The 20,641-nt window shown below is 48.0% G+C and overlaps 2 protein-coding genes across 12 annotated transcripts; both read left to right on the top strand.

Annotated features, from left to right (window-relative positions):
• Positions 1-1,046: 1,046 nt before the first annotated feature.
• LOC308469955 (uncharacterized protein) lies at positions 1,047-9,645 on the top strand. 6 transcript variants are annotated; one of them, XM_080993103.1, is made up of 3 exons: positions 1,047-1,172; positions 5,628-5,741; positions 7,171-9,645. In XM_080993103.1, exons 2-3 carry the CDS (start codon positions 5,708-5,710, stop codon positions 8,202-8,204), a joined length of 1,068 nt encoding a protein of 355 aa, XP_080849229.1. In that variant the 5' UTR covers positions 1,047-1,172; positions 5,628-5,707; the 3' UTR covers positions 8,205-9,645. The 6 variants fall into 6 exon arrangements, with proteins under 6 accessions (XP_080849229.1, XP_080849231.1, XP_080849232.1 ...); XM_080993105.1 differs by lacking the exon at positions 1,047-1,172 and adding an exon at positions 2,561-3,681; XM_080993106.1 differs by lacking the exon at positions 1,047-1,172 and adding an exon at positions 3,840-4,153.
• On the top strand, positions 1,054-19,832 carry LOC308469832 (uncharacterized protein). Of its 6 annotated transcripts, none has more exons than XM_080992826.1 (5): positions 1,054-1,176; positions 15,474-15,546; positions 15,760-15,914; positions 16,857-16,983; positions 17,773-19,832. In XM_080992826.1, exons 4-5 carry the CDS (start codon positions 16,914-16,916, stop codon positions 18,984-18,986), a joined length of 1,284 nt encoding a protein of 427 aa, XP_080848952.1. In that variant the 5' UTR covers positions 1,054-1,176; positions 15,474-15,546; positions 15,760-15,914; positions 16,857-16,913; the 3' UTR covers positions 18,987-19,832. The 6 variants fall into 6 exon arrangements, with proteins under 6 accessions (XP_080848952.1, XP_080848951.1, XP_080848950.1 ...); XM_080992827.1 differs by lacking the exon at positions 1,054-1,176 and adding an exon at positions 10,664-12,889; XM_080992825.1 differs by lacking the exon at positions 15,760-15,914 and having other exon boundaries at positions 17,776-19,832.
• Positions 19,833-20,641: the final 809 nt, after the last annotated feature.

Here is a 20,641-nt window from a genome sequence, read left to right as displayed (position 1 = left end):
TGCTTCTCCATGAAAGGAGCAGCAAATCCTGGCTTATAGAAAGCCAGCATGTCAGGGAACAGATGAGGACAGAACCTTTTCCCCTGGAATTTGTGGCAACTGCCAAGAGGGCAAATCCTATGCTAGGGGTTATTAAGAACCTAAGAATGACCCAGGTGCAGAATGGCTGGGACAACCCAGTCAGATGGATGGGGTACAATAAATAAATGATTAGTGTTAGTACAGTGGTACCTCGGGTTACATACGCTTCAGGTTACAGACTCCGCTAACCCAGAAAGATTACCTCGGGTTAAGATCTTTGCTTCAGGATGAGAACAGAAATCGTGCAGCAGCGGCACAGCGGCAGCAGAAGGCCCCATTAGCTAAAGTGGTGCTTCAGGTTAAGAACAGTTTCAGGTTAGGAATGGACTTCCAGAACGAATTAAGTATTTAACCCGAGGTACCACTGTATTAGTATTTGCATCCACTGCCTGAAGCATAGCTGTCAACTTTTCCCTTTTTTTAAGGGAAATTCCCTTATTCCGAATAGGATTTCTCGCAAGAAAAGGGAAGAGTTGACAGCTATGGCCTGAAGTGGCTGCCTCCGTCTGCCTCATGGACTGTAGAGTTATTCTTAGGTTCCTAATAACCCCTAGCATGGAATTTGCCCTTTCCCCAGTTGCCACAAATTTAAATTCCAGGGACCAGGGGAGAAAGGTTTTGTTTTCCCCTGTTCCCTGGCAAGCTAGCTTTCTATAAGCAAGGAGAGGCATTCAGCTATTTACACACACCTGAGATCACCCGCCTTTCCTGCTCTATCTCTGAAGGAGGCCAAAAAGAGGCAGCTCCCTCCCTGTTTCCTCTTCAATGGTTAACAGCAGCAACAGCATCTGAGCCCACATTCCTAGAGCAGAAGATTGCAAAGAGGAGGAGATTTGGGGAGGGGGGGAGAGAGAGGGGGAATGTGCCCCTTTCCTCTTCCGCAGATCTGAAAGGGGAAAAAATGCAAAGTGTTCCACGTGAGTTTCTTCTTGCTTTCATAGAGATGCTGAAGGCGGCCGCAGGGAGGGAAATGCAAGATTAAGGCAAATAATTCCGCGTGCTGGGGAAAGCAGGACTCCCGCAAGAGCTCTTCCCCTAACCAAATTATTAGGCTCATTGGAGAGATGCGCTCCGTGCACTGAGAGATCCAGGTAGGTTAATCACTCCGCAGGTAAGCATCCCTCCATGATCTCCCCCCAACCTACAACAGCTTCTTGTTTCCTGTGTTGGGGACCTTATTTAGGGAAGCTTTTAATGTTTGATGTATTACAGTATTTTAATATTTTTTTGGAAGCCGCCCAGGGTGGCTGTGGAAGCCCAGCCAGATGGGCAGGGTATAAATAATTAATAAATTATTATTATTATTATTATTATTATTATTATTATTATTATTATTCACTAGTAATCTGCAATCATTTCCTTATGCTGCATAAATTAAGGTTGCCACTTTCCACATCTCTCTCTTTGCTCCTGTGCCTTCAAAAGACTCCAGAAAGGCATAAACGAAGCTTTTCCACAAATGGGAAGGGGGACGGGGTTGGGAGTGTTAACGGAGAAATCTGAGGGCTCCCTTGGACAAAAAACAAGGACAGCAGCCAAGAATACCAGAGCAAAACAGCAGCCAGTAGGCTTGGTCTTTACTGAAGACTGTCTCGACAGGACTCCCACCTGCCACAAGGTGGAACAAGATGAAAGCCCCGGACAAAAGAGAACCCAAACTTTTATTAGCTGCTAATCCCCATTTTAAGGTAAAGGTAAAGGTACCCCTGCCCGTACGGGCCAGTCTTGACAGACTCTGGGGTTGGTGCGCCCATCTCACTCTATAGGCCGGGGGCCAGCGCTGTCCGGAGACACTTCCGGGTCACGTGGCCAGCGTGACATCGCTGCTCTGGCAAGCCAGAGCCGCACACGGAAACGCCGTTTACCTTCCCGCTAGTAAGTGGTCCCTATTTATCTACTTGCACCCGGGGGTGCTTTCGAACTGCTAGGTTGGCAGGCGCTGGGACCGAGCAACGGGAGCGCACCCCGCCGCGGGGATTCGAACCGCCGACCTTTTCGATCGGCAAGCCCTAGGCGCTGAGGCTTTAACCCACAGCGCCACCCGCGTCCCCAGAAAAAACCCCCATTTTACCCCTCCCCGAACTACATCACTCATACATCATGGTTACATCATGAAAGGGGAAGTCTGGTGGCAGTAATCTGAGTATCCTGGACCCTGCCCCATGGTTCTCCTTGCCCTCCACCAAACACCCATCAAGTGTAACAAAAAGATATTTACATTTCCGTTTCCCAGCCAAGTTAATCGCACCCTTTTATCTTTATCTGGCTTTCTTTTTTCTGGAATGGCTACCTGTCTGGCAAGGGACGTGGATGGTGCTGTGGGTTAAGCCACAGAGTCTATGACTTGCAAGGTCGGTGGTTCGAATCCCCACAACGGGGTGAGCTCCCGTTGCTTGGTCCCTGCTCCTGCCAACCTAGCAGTTCGAAAGCACATCAAAGTGCAAGTAGATAAATAGGTACCACTCCTGCGGGAAGGTAAACGACGTTTCCGTGCACTGCTCTGGTTTGCCAGAAGCGGCTTAGTCATACTGGCCACATGACCCGGAAGCTGAATTTGAATATGAATTTGAATTTCTGAAGTTTTCCCAGTGAGCCAGTACATAGATACATTTATCAGTGAATTCTTACATTTGGTATCGTGCAGCAGAGGCCCTTTGAATAGACAGGAAGAAACTGTGATGAAGTGTTTTGTGGGGACAAGTCACAAAAGTCACAAAAGTGGTTGTGCTGATTTTGGTAGTGGGTTGCATGCGCATGATATCTGCTGGAGGGGCAACCCACCCCCAAAATCTATACATAAATTCCTGCAACAGGAGGCTCTCATGCCACATTGCCAGGTACCTGGTGGTGAATGTTAAACTGCACAGGAGCAAGGCCAGGGGGAAAAAACAACAACGTTGGCAATCCTAATCAATTTTGCGTGCTCAAGAAAGCCGGCCAATGGAAGGCGGAATTGAGAGGAGTTCCCAGCAAGTTGGACCAAGAAGCATCACTGCAGTGGAGATGGAATGCATGGTAGCTGTTGTGGCAGGCAGCCATTGATAGCCGTCTCCTCTATATGAATCTTTTCCAATTGTATTTTAACACCATCCAAGTTTGTGGCCGTCACTGCCTCTTGTGGAAGAGAGTTCCATCGTTTAATAATGTGCTGTGTGAACAAGGCCTTCTTTTTGTCTTGCCCTGAATCTTCTGACCTTCAACTTCAACTGGACGAGCTTGAATTCAGGCAAAAACGTTCCTCTTTAACCGGGTCTTTGGTTGATTGTCATCCGATGCCAATGTAGGTCTTTCAGGACAGGTGTTATGTAGTCTCAGTGGCCAGTCCCAACTATATTTTGGTGCGTGGGGAAAAAATCATGTGACACGAGCCCTACCTGTGTGCACAATAAATATTTTTTTTATTCCATTACCTAGTTTTATTTTGATCCCCGGTCAGGACCTCCTTCATGAATTTCCACATCGTGTGTGCTATTCTAAGCCAGGAAACCAAGGTCCCTTGTGGGGGTTTGTTTGCCTGTGTGCATGCACCATTTTAGAGGCACACTTGGAAAGGACTCAGTTGGATCCAAAATAGCCAATCCAAACTCAAGATTCTGTCAGGTATTCTGTCATTTGAAAATATTTAAAGCACTCATCTTTTTACAGCCGCTGGACTTCTCAGCTGATTTCACAAAATAGAATTTATAACCATGGCAACCCCTTTGTAAGCCGCCTTGGCTCTCGGTCTGGGAAAAAAGGGGGATACGTATAAATAAGTAGAATACTAAAGGTGAGGATAAAGCTGCTCTTGAACTCAGATCCTGCTTGGAGCGCCTGCGGAGGAGGGATTCAGTCCTGGGGGCGCCGCTGGCCTGATCCTGCAGCCGGGTTTCCCCCTCCTGCTTCAGAGCCGGAGACCAGCCGGGCTCCCTCTCTGCCCGGAGCAGCCAAGAGGCTCCTACCCCGCGGCTGCGCAAGGGTTAACAGCGGCGACAGAGCTTCGATTCCTAGAGCGGAAGGGAAGACTGGGGGAGAGAGGAGGCGCTTCCGCTTCCTGTTCCGCTTCCCCGGGTTGATGCTGTCCTCCCTGGAGGCGGGTAACTGGGGGGTCGGGGGGGCCGAGCCAGGGGCGGAATCGGGGGGCGAGAGGGAGGGAGCCGCGTCCCTCCTGGGGGGAACTCAGGGGCGACGGGGAAAGGTCGTCTTCTCCTGGGAGGGGAAGCGGGAGGCCGAAGCGACGCTCCTCGCTGGCCTTGACCGGCCTCTGGCCTCATCCTGCGGCCTTTTCTCCCGCTCCTCTGTCCAGAGAACGCAGAAGGAGCGCCCAGCAAAGGCCGCAGGGCAGGGAATGGGGAGGAATGGCAGGGAGTAAACAGGGAGTCAGGAGAGTCTCCTGCCAGCCAGGGAGGAGCAGGAGGAATAATTATTATTTTATTCCTTCATACCCCGCCCATTTAGCTGGGCTTCCCCAGCCACTCTGGGCGGCTCCCAACAGAAAATTAAAAGCACTATAAAAGATGAAACATTCAAAGCTTTCCTCAACCGGGCTGCCCTCAGATGTCTTCTTAAAGTCAGATAGTTGTTTATTTCCTTGACATCTGATGGGAGGGCTTTCCACAGGGCGGGTGCTACTACCGAGAAGGCCCTCTGCCTGGTTCCCTGTAACCTCGCAGGGAGGGAACCGCCAGAAGGCCCTTGGAGCTGGGCCTCAGTGTCAGGACTGAGCGATGGGGTGGAGATGCTCCTTCAGGTATACAGGCTGAGGCCATTTAGGGCTTTAAAGGTCAGCACCAACACTTTGAATTTTGCTCGGAAACATACTGGGAGCTAATGTAGGTCTTTCAGGTCTTAGTTGGCTGCTGCTCCCAGTTACCAGTCTAGCTGCTGCATTCTGGATTTGATCTAGTTTCCGGGTCACCTTCAAAGGTAGCGCCCCATAGAGTGCAGAAGGAGCTGCAGACTCTATGGCAGGAGAGGATCCTCCTCAGTTAAGACTCTTTAGCATTTTATTGTATCGAAGGCCATAGGTCCACTGCAAATTAAACCATGAGAAAAAACTTTTCCTCTGCAAAATGTATGTACGTACTAAACATGTATCATTAAAAAAGGTGGGCCCCTGGGGATATAACTGGCCATCTGCAGCTGTAGTAATTTTATCTTATGTTCAAGATTTCTAAACAGCTAATTCAAAAGGTCTCTCAAGTGGCACAGTGATCCAATGGGAGCTAGAACACAACTAAAACCCACAAACCAATTTAGAAACCAGTATGCATAAAGCCATCATTGAAAAAATTTTCCCTCTCCACTTCCCATTTTGCCTCTTGGGCAGCATGTATGGTCTTTACACACTTGAGGAAGGAGGGAGTATGGGGTGGGACAAAACACTCATTTCCCCCAGTCTTAAATTTAGTTATCCAGATTTTCACATCTTATTAAAAAAACAAATAAACACTGAAGGTAAAATCTCCAGTTGCCCCATCAATCATCGGAGGGGGAGCTGAGGGGAGATGGTTTCCACACCTTGCCTTGGAGTGTCTATAAGGAAGGGAATTGTTCTGTCCTTCCAGGGATCAGTGAGCTTTGACAGGTGTCCTTGCATTTCACTGACGACAACTGGGCCCTACGGAGAGCTCTGTACAAGGACGTCATGGTGGAGGTTCATGAGATGGTGGCCTCTCAGGGTAAGGATCCTTTGCGCCTTCATTAATAGTTATAATAGGTATAGGTTCCTCGGAGTGCCTCCCTTCAGCTCCGCTAAAGGAGGTCACAGTGTTTGTTTTTCTCCCAAGTTAAAAGCCAGAAGCCTGGCTGAGAATAAATATTATTGCTTCTCTGCTACAATTAGCCAGTGATGGCTTCTGGGTTGCCTCCCTGGGGGAGAGCATTCTTTAGGTGGGGAGCCAGCACTGAAAGACGCATTCCGTATTGCCTCTCTTTGCACCTCAGTTGGAGAGGGCACTGTGAGAAGGACCTCTGATGATGAGTGCAGGCTCTAGGTGGATTCATGAGAAGCAGCCATTGAGCTACATAAGTCAAAATCAGCACCTTGACTTGAAGACAGGAACCCAGAAAAGGTTTTATGTGCTCAGAGCATCTTGCACCGGTCATCACTCTGTAGTTTCTGAATGGTCTTCTAAAGCAGCCTGAAGTATAATGCATTGTGGCAATCTAGCATGGAGAATGGTAGAAAAAGCATGCTAAAAATCTTCTGTGTGGGGGATCCTAATTTGTAGAATACTTGAGTATCTTGTTATTGTTATTGGTTTCTATTGATGTATTGGTTTGTTTGTTGCATATATAGAATCTTCTGTTTCTTAATATTTGAGGTTTGATTGCATTTTTATATATGCTGCAAGCCACCCAGAGAGGCTTGGGAAACCCAGCCAGACGGTTGGGATATAAATGAAATAAATGCTACTATTGTTATTATTCATTTTGGTTTTTCAACAAGCTCTGCAGATCTAGGCTTTTCAAGCTTCTCTGAGTTGCAGTGCTGTATTATCAATGCTCAGGGGTGGCCTCACTTCTGCCCCCACAATGGGGGCTCAAAATCCATAAGGAGCGTACCCCTGCAAGTTGGGTGGGGTGGTCCCCACGAGACCTCCAAGGGGTGCAGACGCCTCCCCCCATTCACTGGCAAAGAGCCTTTTCAGATCCTGACAAAGCTGAATGGTGGAATGTCTGCCCTCTTGTGGACATGCCCTTGTTGGGGGAGGATCCTTTTCGGGACTTGGCTGGAGGGGAGAGGACTCACAGAGCTTTGCTGCCCATCCCACTTCAGCCCTGGAGGCCGGGGAGACTAGCAGCAAAGCTGAGCAGTGACGCCCCTTTGGGGGTGACACCTGAGACAGCCACCTCACACAGGCCCATAGGCAGGCAGGCTCTGTTGATGTTATTGCCTGCTGGTTTAAATTGTGTTATTTATGGCTTGGTTAATCTTAGGGGCTGCTCACCAGAACTTTTCTGATACAAATAACTGGTGATATTTTATTAAAACCAGGTATCACATCATTGTTTTAATGTAAAACGCCGTTAACATAGTGCCAGGCCTTGAGTTTTGATAAGGAAACAGCTGTATCAACCTTTATTTTAATTTTTTTATTCCATCAGGAGATGTTTGGGGGGTCCTGGATGAGGAGGAACCACCAGAAGCCTGGCCAGAAAGAGGTGAGGCGCAAGAGAACGAAAGGAAGTTGGGGGTTCAAGATGGAGCCAACAAACAAGAGAGGAGAGAAACAGTGAAGCCAAGGGATGAACACAGTGTTTCCCAAGAAGATGAAAATCAACTTAACAGGGTGGAGAAAAAACATGAATGTACTGTGTGCGGAAAGAGATTCTGTAGTCGCTCAGCCCTTGCTAGACATCAAAGCGTACACTCAGGTGAAAAACCTTATGAATGCATGGAGTGTGGAAAGAGATTCAGAAACAGTGGCCAACTTAATATGCATCAGATAACTCATACAGGGGAGAAACCTTATGAATGCATGGAGTGTGGAAAGAGCTTCAGTGCCAGAAGCAACCTTATTAGACATCAAATAACTCATACAGGGGAGAAACCTTATGAATGCATGGAGTGTGGAAAGAGATTCAGTTACAGTGGCCAACTTAATGTGCATCAAAGAACTCATATAGGGGAGAAACCTTATGAATGCATGGAGTGTGGAAAGAGCTTCAGAAACAGTGGCCAACTTAATGTGCATCAGATAACTCATACAGGGGAGAAACCTTATGAATGCATGGAGTGTGGAAAATGCTTCAGATCCAGTAGCTACCTTACTTTGCATCAAAGAACTCATACAGGGGAGAAACCTTATAAATGCTGGGAATGTGGAAAGAGTTTCTTTGACAGTAGTACCCTTACTAAACATCAAAGAACTCACACAGGGGAAAAACCATATAAATGCATGGAGTGTGGAAAGAGCTTCAATCAGAGTGCCTCCCTTAATGTGCATCGACGACTTCATACAGGTGAAAAACCTTATAAATGCATGGAGTGTGGAAAGAGCTTCAGTGACTCTAGCACCCTTCATGCACATAGGAGAATTCACACAGGGGACAAACCATATAAATGTTTGCAGTGTGGAAAGAGCTACTGCCGCAGTCATCACCTTTCTCGACACCGGATAACTCATTCAGGAGACTAACCCTATGAAAGCTGATGTGTGGAAAGAGCTTCTGTTACAGTGGTAAAAGCTGTTCTCCAATTGGAGCACTCGCAGACCAGTGTTTCCTAGTAGGGAGTTAGTAGCTCACTCTTTAACGATGTGCAATTCTTCACCTTCATCCATGCACGAGGGCTTTTCCAGTACAGCAAGGAAGCAGCTTAAGGACCAAATACTTTACTGTCGCAAAAGTTCAGGCTCAGTAAAACAGTTTTGGGAGTATGTATATCCATCTGTCTAGTGATAAGTCGCCAGTAGCCAGGTGCAAACTGTGTCTGGCGCCTGGCGAATTTTGAACACTGCCCCACATTGGTATTTAATTAAAATAAGACACGAACTTGAGAATTTCCCCTCTGATTTACCAATCTGTTCATTTAGGCAAGCATTTCTGACTTTTGTTTTCAGACTATGTGCTCAGAATATTTAGAGGGACGCTATAAAAAATTATCGCAGAACAGCATCTTTGTGTATGCCTTAACTAAGCAGTAGACCTCTACCAATATGCTCTCTCTATTCTGAACCAAGGTTATCCTTGATTTGTTATGTAAGATACCTGATGCGGATGATCAACTGAAAGTCACATATATGTTGTCTTGTTTGAGAAATCTGTGACAAAGTTGCTGCCCAAAAATTGAGAATGTTCATTGAGGAGAACATGGTGGACTGTAAAGATTTAATTGGGAATGACATCTAAAAACTTATTTGTGTGTGTGTAATATAGACTGATACTGTATTTTAATGCCATATTTATGTATATATGTCATATGACCATAATGGTACAAACAATAAACATATACCGTTTGTAGGCCTTTGCAGATACAGTTATGTACAGATAGATGGACTGTATAGGCAAAAGTGAGTAACAAGAAAGTAGTATTTCTCATGCCTTAACATGTTAGAAGCTGATTGGTTACTGCCGCAGAATCCTATAGTAGTAGTAGTAGTACAAATAATAATAATAATAATAATAATAATAATAATAATAATATTACTTATACCCCACTCATCTGGCTGGGCCTCCCCAGCCACTCTGGGCTGCTCCCAACAGAATATTAAAAACACAATAAAACATCAATTTATTATTTCCTTGACATCTGAAGGGAGGATGTTCCATAGGACGGGCGCCACTCTGCAGGGTTCCCTGTATCCTCACTTTTTGCAGTGAGGGAACCACCAGAAGGCTTTGGAGGAGGACCGATGGGGGTGGAGACGCTCCTTCAGGTTACTGGGCTGAGGCCATTTAGGGCTTTAAAGGTCAGCACTAACACTTGGAATTGTGGGAGTCAATGTAGGTCTTTCAGGACCGGTGTTATATGGTCTCAGCAGTCAGTCCCAGCTATATTTTTGTTCGTGGGAAAAAAATCCTGTGAGAAGCGGATAATAAATCCTCGGTGTGCACAATAAATATTTTTTGCTTCCGTTACCTGGTTTTATTTGGATCTCTGGTCAGGAACTCCTTCATGAATTTCCACATCATGTGTGCTGCTCTAAGCCCGGAAACACACCATTTTGGAAAACTAATTTGTGAAATACATGTTTTGTGATGTACCAGATTTGCCCCAAAGGGCAGTCAACTTTAAAAAAAAATATTTGTGTGGCCTGCAAGTCATGCAAGGATTTGGAATCACTCGCATAAAAGGCCGCTGGTCCCTTCCTTCTCCTTCCCCACTTTCTGTACATGCAATAGCAAATTTTATTTTTAATGCAGCAGTTTTGTGCAGGAGAGCTTCTCCCCACAAAGATGTGTTTTTTATTACTACAGACATTTGTATATTTCATTTATTACCTGCCCTTTATTCAGCCAAAGTCCTGGTTGAAGAAGAATGTTTTCGCTCGGGACCTAAAGGCGCATAATGAAGGTGCCAGCCAAAGCTCCCTGTGGAGAGCTTTCCACAAACGGAGCCACTGTAGAAAAGTCCCAGTCTTGTTTTGTCACCCTCCACACATGGAAGAGGCACATGAAGAAGTGTCTTAGAGGGTGATATCCAGCCTGGGGCAATATTTGAGGTATTGTGATCCTGAGCTGTTAAGGCTTTATAGGTCCAAACCAGCACTTTGAATTGGGCTCAGAAACTAATTGGTTTCCAGTGTGGTTGGACCAGGATCAGTGTAATATGCTCACACTGTCTTGCTTCGCTGAGCAACCTGACTGTCAAATTCTGCAGCAGCTGAAGTATCTGAACCACCGGCAGGCGCCACCTTCATGCCTTCAACAACAATGGGAAACTCTCTAAGGTAAAGGGAAAAAAGCAGGAAACTCTCTAAGGTAAAGGGACCCCTGACCATTAGGTCCAGTCGTGACCAACTCTGGTGTTGCGGTGCTCATCTCACTTTACTGGCCAAGGGAGCCGGCGTACAGCTTCCGGGTCATGTGGCCAGCATGACTAAGCCGCTTCTGGCGAAACAGAGCAGCGCACGGAAACGCCATTTACCTTCCCGCTGGAGTGGTACCTATTTATCTACTTGCACTTGGATGTGCTTTTGAACTGCTAGGTTGGCAGGAGCAGGGACCGAGCAACGGGAGCTCACCCCATTGCGGGGATTCGAACCGCCGACCTTCTAATCGGCAAGTCCTAGGCTCTGTGGTTTAGACCATAGCGCCACCCACGTCCCTTTTTGGGAAACTCTCTAGGAAGAACAATAGAAATACTGGAATTAAAGGATTTGTTCAACTCAAAGCTCCCCTGCCTTCTCCATTCGAATGCATTGGCTAAAATTAGTACAAAGACCCTAGGTGGTTAGATAGCTCCCCGAGCTCCAACAAGGAACTGGCCACACACTGTCAAGGAACCCAGACACCCCTCGACTTAAGGACAGGTGTGACGGACAGCACAGCCAGACCAGAGTCTGCTGGTGCAGTCTCCCTGAAATTCTGTCAGAGTGAAGGAGCCTGTCACCGATTGGCTACAAAGTCACAGAAAGGGGAGGAGCAGAACTTTGAGAGGGAGGATAAAAAGAGGGAGGGAGGGAGAGAGAGATAGGGCTACGGGTCAGGTGAAGAGATGGGGCTTGATTTGAGAAGATAGGGATGGATTTGAGAAGAGAGAGGGTCAGGTTAAGACAGGGGTCCTCAAACTACGGCCCACAGGCCGGATCAGGCCCGCCAAGGTCCTAAATTCAGTTCTCGCTGCTGCTGCTGCTGCTGGCTGTCTGGCTTCTGGTGCTGTGGGGGTCCCAGGCCAGACGTGGAGAGGGCGGAGCAGGAAATGGCGGCCAGGAGGCGTTGTGCGCAGGCGCTTCAGGCGGAAGGCAGCACCGCTGCTGGGGCCCATCGCGGCTCAGTCGCCGCCCCTCCAGGTCTCCCGCTTCCCCACCACTCTCCTTCCCATCTCGCAAGCCCCGCATACCCCACCCAGCATGCACGTCTCGCCTTTGCAACCTGCCACTGTTGGAGGAGTTTGGGATGCTGTCAAGAAAAGCTCAGCGTCTCTTTCTCTGCGCACTGGCGCCAGTCTACTCATGTGAGGCAGCCCTTTTTGCAAATTCCCACTGTCCTTTTTTTATGGCGGGGGTGTGTGTGAGGAGAATTCAGCTCCATGCCTTGGTAGCCTTTGCAAGTTTTAACTTCTTCTGGAAGGGGTTGGCTCTCTCCAGGGAGAGATCCCTGAAGGGCTGCAGGTTAGCGAGAGTGGGCGGGTGCCACCCAGCGCTACCATTTTAATCTCTTGGGTGGTGGAAGAAGATGGGGTGGGGTGGAACTGTCTATTTCCAGCCCCTGCAAGTTCCAAAGCAGAGAAGCATTTCGAAAAGTGCAGCTACCTCCTGAATTTGACACACAAACCCCCCACTCTGCTTTCTCCCTTCCTAAGCCCCTCTCTCTTATCTTCCTCTCACTTTCCAGGCTTGCCCTTTCACTGCCATTCCCACTGCTCCCACGTTTTGCAGTTTTTGGGGGGTGGGGTGGGGGAGAGAAAAACGCCCGCCCATGATTATTTAGCTGATTCTCTCCTGACCAACATAAATTAGCAGACCCATACTTCCCATTGAAATATTTATAGAGTGGTACCTTGGGTTAAGAACTTAATTCGTTCCAGAAGTCCGTTCTTAACCTGAAACTGTTCTTAACCTGAGGTACCACTTTAGCGAATGGGGCCTCCCACTGCTGCCACCGCGCGGTTTCTGTTCTCACCCTGAAGCAAAGTTCTTAACCCGAGGTACTATTTCTGGTTAGCAGAGTCTGTAACCCGAAGCGTCTGTAACCTGAAGCATCTATAACCCAAGGTACCACTGTAAGTTTATGTTGATCACCCGCCTGAGATCACCCGCCTTTCCTGCTCTCCTCTCTCTCTCTCTCTGAAGGATGCCAAAAAGAGGCAGCTCCCTCCCTGTTTGGTCTTCAATGGTTAACAGCAGCAACAGCATCTGAGCCCACATTCCTAGAGCAGAAGATTGCAAAGAGGAGGAGATTTGGGGAGGGGGGGAGAGAGAGGGGGAATGTGCCCCTTTCCTCTTCCGCAGATCTGAAAGGGAAAAAAATGCAAAGTGTTCCACGTGAGTTTCTTCTTGCTTTGGCAGAGATGCTGAAGGCGGCCGCAGGGAGGGAAATGCAAGATTAAGGCAAATGGTTTCGCGTGCTGGGGAAAGCAGGACTCCCTCATTCTCTTCCCCTAACCGAATTATTAGGCTCATTGAAGAGATGCGCTCCGTGCACTGAGAGATCCAGGTAGGTTAATCACTCCGCAGGTAAGCATCCCTCCATTATCTCCCCCCAACCTACAACTGCTTCTCGTTTCCTGTGTTGGGGACCTTATTCACTAGTAGCCTGCAATCATTTCCTTGTGCTGCGTAAATTAAGGTTGCCACTTTCCACATCTCTCTCTTTGCTCTTGTGCCTTCAAAAGACTCCTGAAAGGCATAAACGAAGCTTTTCCACAAATGGAAAGGGGGCCGGGGTGGGGAGTGTTACCGGAGAAATCTGAGGGCTCCCTTGTACAAAAAAACAAGGACACCAGCCAGGAATACCAGAGCAAAACAGCAGCCAGTAGGCTTGGTCTTTACTGAAGACTGTCGCGACAGGATTCCCACCTGCCACAAGGTGGAACAAGATGGAAGCCCCGAACAAAAGAGAACCCAAACTTTTATTAGCTGCTAACCCCCATGTTAAAAAGGTAAAGGTACCCCTGCCCGTACGGGCCAGTCTTGCCAGACTCTAGGGTTGTGCGCTCATCTCACTCTATAGGCCGGGAGCCAGCGCTGTCCGCAGACACTTCCGGGTCACGTGGCCAGCGTGACAAGCTGCATCTGGCGAGCCAGCGCAGCACACGGAACGCCGTTTACCTTCCCGCTATAAAGCGGTCCCTATTTATCTACTTGCACCCTGGGGTGCTTTCGAACTGCTAGGTTGGCAGGCGCTGGAACCGAGGGACGGGAGTGCACCCCGCCGCGGGGATTCGAACCGCCGACCTTTTGATTGGCAAGTCCTAGGCGCTGAGGCTTTAACCCACAGTGCCACCCACGTCCCTTTAACCCTTTAACCCCCATGTTACACCCTCCCAAAACTACATCACTCATACATCATGGTTACATCATGAAAGGGGAGGTCTGGTGGCAGTAATCTGAGCATCCTGGACCCTGCCCCATGGTTCTCCTTGCCCTCCACCAAACACCCATCAAGTGTAACAAAAAAGACATTTACATTTCCCTGTTTCCCAGCCAAGTTAATCACACCCTTTTATCATTATCTGGCTTTGTTTTTTCTGGAATGGCTACCTGTCTGGCAAGGGACATGGGTGGTGCTGTGGGTTAAGCCACAGAGTCTAGGACTTGCCAATCAGAAGGTCGGTGGTTCGAATCCCCACAACGGGGTGAGCTCCCGTTGCTTGGTCCCTGCTCCTGCCAACCTAGCAGTTCGAAAGCACATCAAAGTGCAAGTAGATAAATAGGTACCGCTCCAGCGGGAAGGTAAACGGCATTTCCGTGTGCTGCTCTGGTTTGCCAGAAGCGGCTTAGTCATACTGGCCACATGACCCGGAAGCTGTACGCTGGCTGCTTGGCCAATAAAGCGAGATGAATGCCGCAACCCCAGAGTCGGCCACGACTGGACCTAATGGTCTGGGGTCCCCTTTACTTTTTACCTGTCTGGCACTCAGGTATCAGGATGCCAGGGATTATCACTCAGGCAGAGGGGCTGCTGAGTAGCTGAGCTCGCGTGTCTATATGAATTTCTGAAGTTTTCCCAGTGAGCCAGTACATAGATACATTTATCAGTGAATTCTTACATTTGGTATCGTGCAGCAGAGGCCCTTTGAATAGACAGGAAGAAACTGTGATGAAGTGTTTTGTGGGGACAAGTCACAAAAGTCACAAAAGTGGTTGTGCTGATTTTGGTAGTGGGCTGCATGTGCATGATATCTGCTGGAGGGGCAACCCACCCCCAAAATCTATACATAAATTCCTGCAACAGGAGGCTCTCATGCCACATTGCCAGGTACCTGGTGGTGAATGTTAAACTGCACAGGAGCAAGGCCAGGGGGAAAAACAACAATGTTGGCAATCCTAATCAATTTTACATGCTCAGGAAAGCCGGCCAATGGAAGGCAGAATTGAGAGGAGGAGTTCCCAGCAGTGGAGGTGGGATGTACCCTAGCTATTGTGGCAAGCAGCCATTGATAGCCATCTCCTCTATGAATCTGCCCAGTTCTATTTTAACGCCATCCAAGTTTGTGGCCATCACTGCCTCTTGTGGAAGAGAGTTCCATCGTTTAATAATGTGCTGTGTGAACAAGGCCTTCCTTTTGTCTTGCCCTGAATCTTCCAACCTTCCACTTCAACTGGATGAGCTTGAATTCAGGCAAAAACGTTCCTCTTTAACCGGGCCTTTGGTTGACTGTCATCCGATGCCCTTTTAAAAAGTGTTGGGCGGCGGCTATTGGGTTGTTTTTATTTTGATTGCGTATTTTGTGGTTTTATATTGTAATTTTATCCCTGAGACCTGTGGGCGTACGGGCAGTATACAAATTTAGTAAGTAAATAAATAAAAATAAAATAAAATCCTACTTTAAATATGACACCCTGCATAATTTTACATATCTCTGTTGTGTGTGTGTCTCTGCCTCCCTTCCACACGTACTTATCCTTTTTTTTCGTACGTAAAAAGTCACAAATGTTGTAGCCTTTCCTCATAAGGGAGTTTCTCCACCCTCAATCATTTCCGTCGCTCATTTCTGAACCATTTCCCCCAACTCTCCTTATACCCCCATTGAGGTGAAAGTTGCAAATAGTTTGACCCTTTACATCTTCCCTCATAGGTAGTGGAATGGCATCTGAAATGTTTTCCAGACCCTCTCCTCTTTGCATTGGGATGGAGGCTGTGGAGTCATCTCAGGTAGGAGGGATACTCTTTATTGATACATATATATATTTATTGATATATATACAGTGGTACCTCGGTTTTCAAGCATCTCAGAAGCCAAACATTTCGGTTTTCGAATGCCAAAAACCTGGAAGTGAATGCTTCCGTTTTCAAACGCGCCTCAGAAGTCGAACGGCTTCCGCTGCATTTCTCCCCCTCAAATTTCTCCTTTGACTTTGCCGACAGCCCATTGTGCCTCGGTTGTCGAACGTTTCGGAAGTTGAACAGTCTTCTGGTTTGGTTTACGTTTGACAACAGAGGTACCACTGTACAGTTTTACCTTGGATCTCAAACAGCTTGGCTCCTGAATAAATCGGCTCCCAAACAATCAAAACCTGGAAGTGAGTATTCTGGTTTTTTAACGTTCTTTGGGACCCAAATGTCCAGTGGGGCTTCCATGGCTTCCGATTGGTTGCAGGAGCTTCCTCCAGCCAATAGGAAGCTGTGCTTTGGTTTCTGAACATTTTGGAAGTCAAACGGACTTCCGGAATGGATTCCCTTCGACTTCCAAGGTACGACTGTATATATTTATCCTGCTCTTCAGCCGAAAAAGGATAATAATAATAATAATATCTTTATTGTCATTGCCCCCTCTCGGGGACAACGAAATTACTTGGCTGCTCCATCCACCCAGGTAGGGCACTCCACACAAAATCAAAACAACTATAAAAACACTAATTAAAAGAATACAGTATAATACAGCAAGGAAGGTTCGATGACTTTCAAAGTCCAGGCTTCCCATTCAGGGCTGAGATCGCTCTGGAGAAGAAGCTCTTCTTAAGACGGCTCGTTCTTGTCTTCATCGTCCTGTATCTCCGTCCCGACGGCAGGAGCTCAAAGAGACAGTGACCAGGATGCGATGGATCTTTTACTATGTCCAGTGCCTTCCTATGGCACCTTGTGGCATAAATCTGCTCTAAGGTGGAGAGTGGGCAGCCAACAATGCTCTCTGCTGCCTTAACAACTCTGCACAGCCCCATCCTGTCCTGGGTAGTACAGCTTCCGTACCACACACATAAGCCATAAGTGAGCACGCTCTCAATGGCACAGTGATAGAAGGATCTCTGAGTAGCTTATAGATCCATGAAAACAATAAGGCTTTCCCCCTCAGGTTTGCAGTCTTAAAAATATTATTGATCATATTTTATATTTAAACTGCCCTTCAGCTGAAGTTTCCAAGCCAGTGTCCAAAAATCCCTTCAAATCATTAGTGAGGGAGAAGCACTTTTCACACCCTGCCTGTGAATATTGATGCGGAAAGGACATTTCTTTTTATTTTCCAGGGACCAGTGACTTTTGAGGAGGTGGCCCTCTATTTCACTGAGGAGGAATGGGCCCTGATGCAGCCCAGCCAGAGGACTCTGTACAGGGAGGTGATGCTGGAGATTCTTGGGATGGTGACCACCTTAGGTAAGTATCCCTTTGGCCTTTATTTAGAGATGCTGAAGGTATGAACTCCCCTCAGCAGTGCTATTTGCCCAACAAAAAACATCCATCTCTGGGTGACATGTCTCGCCCTTACAGAAGCCATGCCAGTTCTGCATGAGCAAGGCTTGTTCTTCTGTATGCTTTGTAATGTTGGGCAGGATTCATCTCACAAGACCCATAAGATGAAGCCCTGTGCATGGACTTCTGCTTGTGCAACAGGGCTTCTGTGGTGGATGGTGACAGCCTGAAGCGAGCACTCCTCCTGCGAGTACTCAGGTCTCTCCTTCTCTCAGACCTTAGTCTCTGCAGCTCGGGAGATGTCGGTGGGTTACCAGACCCAGAGGCTGCCTCAGCCTCTCCTGACCCAACTGGTAGTGGAGTAGCTGTAGGTGATTGCCCAGCTGAAGGCAACGAGGTAATCCCCGCATCTGGAGCCAGGGCAGGCTCAGGTCCCTGACTCAGCCCAGCTGGTGCTTGTTGCAGGGGAACCTGTGCAGACTGGGGCTCTTCAGAATCAGGCCCCAGACTGGGTTCAGATGCCGCCTGAGGCAAAGGATCCAGTGCGGACTGAGACTCCTCTGGTTCCGAGTCCGAGCCCGAGTCCCAGGCCATCACACCTTCCAACAGCGGAGGCAGAGGGTTGCCTTCGCGGTCCACGGAGGCAGAGCCTAACCTTCATCCTGGGAATCTGATAGACTTGTCCTCCTACAACAATCAGTTCTGCTTTTCCCTTGATCAGAGGGTTTATCCAGTTTTCTCCTTATATTCCAGCAGGTTACGTCTGGGAGAGTGAGAACGAGGGAGCAGAGTTGGACGTGTCGTTGCAAACAGCCACGGGTCAGTATGGTGGGGAGAACCTGGAGGGTCGAGATGGAGCAAAGAAGCAGGAGGAGAAACAAACTCAGACGCAGGGGGAGAAATCTGCCGCTTGTCGGTATGGTGATGCCCCAAAACAACACACGACGTGCCGAGGAAAGAAAAGGATCAAGTGTGCTGAGTGTGGAAAGGCCTTCAGTTGCCAGTCAGCATTTAATCTGCACCAGAGAACTCACACGGGAGAAAAGCCTTACATGTGCCCACAATGCGGAAAGAGCTTCAACAGGCACGACAACCTTGCTTCGCATCAGAGAATTCACACCGGAGAGAAACCGTACGCCTGCTCAGTTTGTGGGAAAAGGTTCAGCCACAGTGCAAGCCTTACTTCTCATCAGAGAATCCACACAGGGGAGAAACCGTATAAATGCTTGGAGTGTGGCAAGAGCTTCAGCCGGTGCGACTCCCTTACTTCCCATCAGAGAATCCATGCGGAGGAGAAACTGTATAAATGCGCCGTCTGCGGAAGGAGCTTCCGTCAGAGCGCAAGCCTCACTTGTCACCAGAGAAACCACACCGGGGAGAAGCCGTACAAATGCCTGGAGTGCGGAAAGAGCTTCAGCTGGGATAAGTCCCTTATTGCACATCAGAGAATTCACACGGGGGAGAAACCGTACAAATGCTTGGAGTGCGGAAAGAGATTTAGGTGGAGCCGGCTTTTTACTGCACATCAACGCATTCATGCTGGAGAGAAACTATATCCGTGTGCAGACTTCGACGAAAGCTTCTGCCAGAACGCAAATCTTTCTTCCTATCAAAGAATCCATTCGCTGGAAAAGCTGCGCAAGTGCTTCACGTGCGGAAAGAGCTTGAGTCAGAACGACTCCCAGATTTTGCATCAAGGCTTACACCCGGGAGAGGAACTGTACAGTTGCTCAGAGTGTGATGAGAGTCTATCTTGCAAATCGTATCTTGTTAACCGTCACATAATTAATGCTGGCGAGAAACAGTACGAGTGCGGGGGAAGTTGCGGCGCGAGCTCAGACCTTGCTTTCCATCAAATGGTTCACGCAAGGGAGAAATTGTATAAATGTCTGGAGTGTGGGAAGAAGTTTGGCCGGAGCGACCACCTTCGTAGACATCAGATTATCCACGCGAGGCAGGAGCAATAGATGTGCTCACGCGGGCGGAAAATGTTTGCTTTTGGAGCTCGCTTCTCCACACAACTCCATAGATTGCTAGTTGGGGGAATCTTGAGGAATGTCTGAGCTGTGGGGAAAGTATTGATGGAGCTCACCTCTCCTTACTGATAGAAGCCTCCAGAGGACATGAGCAGAATCATACAAACGCAAGAGGAATATAAGAAGCTGTATAATACTGAATTAGATCTTTGGCCCGTTTAGCTCATCAGTGCTGTCTGACAGAGGTTTTCCAGGCTTCAGGAAGGGTCCATCTCGGCCATCCCTGAAGAGATCATTGAGGGTTGAGCTTGATAGATGCTCAACCACACAAGAACACAAGAAGCTGCTTTATTTTGAGCCACACCTTTGGCCTATCTAGCTCAGTATTGCCTACACTGTCTGTCAGCTGTTCTCTGGGGTTTCAGGCAGGGGTCTTGATGCTGAGGATTGGACCTACTTCTGCGCACCCTATATAGCTCTACCACTGAGCTTTGGCCCTGTGAAACGCCTGCTTTTATATATGTATCATCATGTCTCTTCCAACAAGAACCTCAAATGAACTTCAGCTGGCCTGGATGTGAGGAGCAGGGCCTTGTTTGCGGTGGTACCACCGCATCATCTGACCATTAAGAAATCTATACAGCTTCGGGGACAACCCCCCCCCCATGTTTTTCCTTCATTATTGTTTTTTTTTTTTTTAAGGTTCCTGATAGTTCTCTGCCGCTTTTTTAAAAAGCTGTTTTTAATTTTTAGTTAGGCTTTTAACTTTTTTTCTCAATTTGGTTTCGCTTTAATGGATTTAGGACTGTTGGCATAATAAAGTCACCAAGAAAGCAGTTCAGACAAGTTGATATCTTAAGCGACGCAGTGTGTAAACTTGTTAAAATATTATTTGCAGTTCTATGCCTCTCCCTCCCACCCTGTAAAAACCCCACCACCACCACCGGAAGGCCAGGCCAGCAGAACACCACAAATAAAAATATATAATAAGCACTAAAGGTAAAGGTAAAGGGACCCCTGACCATTAGGTCCAGTCGTGGCCAACTCTGGGGTTGCAGCGCTCATCTCGCTTTACTGGCCGAGGGAGCCGGCGTACAGCTTCCGGGTCATGTGGCCAGCATGACTAAGCCGCTTCTGGCGAACCAGAGCAGCGCATGGAAATGCCGTTTACTATCCTGCCAGAGTGGTACCTATTTATCTACTTGCATTTTGATGTGCTTTCGAATTGCTAGGTTGGCAGGAGCAGGGACCGAACAATGGGAGCTCACTGTCTGATCGGCAAGTTCTAGGCTCTGTGGTTTAACCCACAACACCACCTGCGTCCCATAATAAGCACTAAGTAGAGCTAAAAACATTTATAAGGAGCCAGATATCCTCACGGCTAATAATTTCAGGGAACAGTTTCTTTCAGCCATCAAGTGCCTGGGAGAACAGGAGAGTCTATAAAATGCTCCTAAATGTTGTTGACTTGATTTCTTACCTGCTTTTTCCCATATTGAGATCGTAGGATGAGCCCGCAGGATCAGTCCAATGGCCCATCTGGTCCAGTTTCCTGTTCCCACAGTGGCCAACAAAACCCACAAGTGGGATTTGTCCACAGGAGCCCACCCCCTTCTGCGATTTCCAGCGATTGGTATTCAGAAGGA

The sequence above is a fragment of the Podarcis pityusensis genome (genome assembly GCF_964106645.2).
Source record: "Podarcis pityusensis genome assembly, chromosome: 2".
NCBI lineage: Eukaryota > Metazoa > Chordata > Lepidosauria > Squamata > Lacertidae > Podarcis > Podarcis pityusensis.
Note: the sequence above shows the minus strand (reverse complement) of the source record. Positions and strands in the feature narration are given on the sequence as shown.

What these genes read in the sequence shown, in the direction of transcription:
- LOC308469955 (XM_080993103.1), top strand. Translation starts at nt 5,708, where the DNA reads ATGGTGGAGGTTCATGAGATGGTGGCCTCTCAGG. An exon ending in TGAGATGGTGGCCTCTCAGG is followed by an intron (nt 5,742 to 7,170) that starts GTAAGGATCCTT and finishes TTATTCCATCAG; the next exon opens with GAGATGTTTGGGGGGTCCTG.
- LOC308469832 (XM_080992824.1), top strand. Translation starts at nt 15,478, where the DNA reads ATGGCATCTGAAATGTTTTCCAGACCCTCTCCTCTTTGCATTGGGATG. An exon ending in AGGCTGTGGAGTCATCTCAG is followed by an intron (nt 15,547 to 16,856) that starts GTAGGAGGGATA and finishes TTTATTTTCCAG; the next exon opens with GGACCAGTGACTTTTGAGGA. An exon ending in TGGGATGGTGACCACCTTAG is followed by an intron (nt 16,984 to 17,772) that starts GTAAGTATCCCT and finishes CTTATATTCCAG; the next exon opens with CAGGTTACGTCTGGGAGAGT.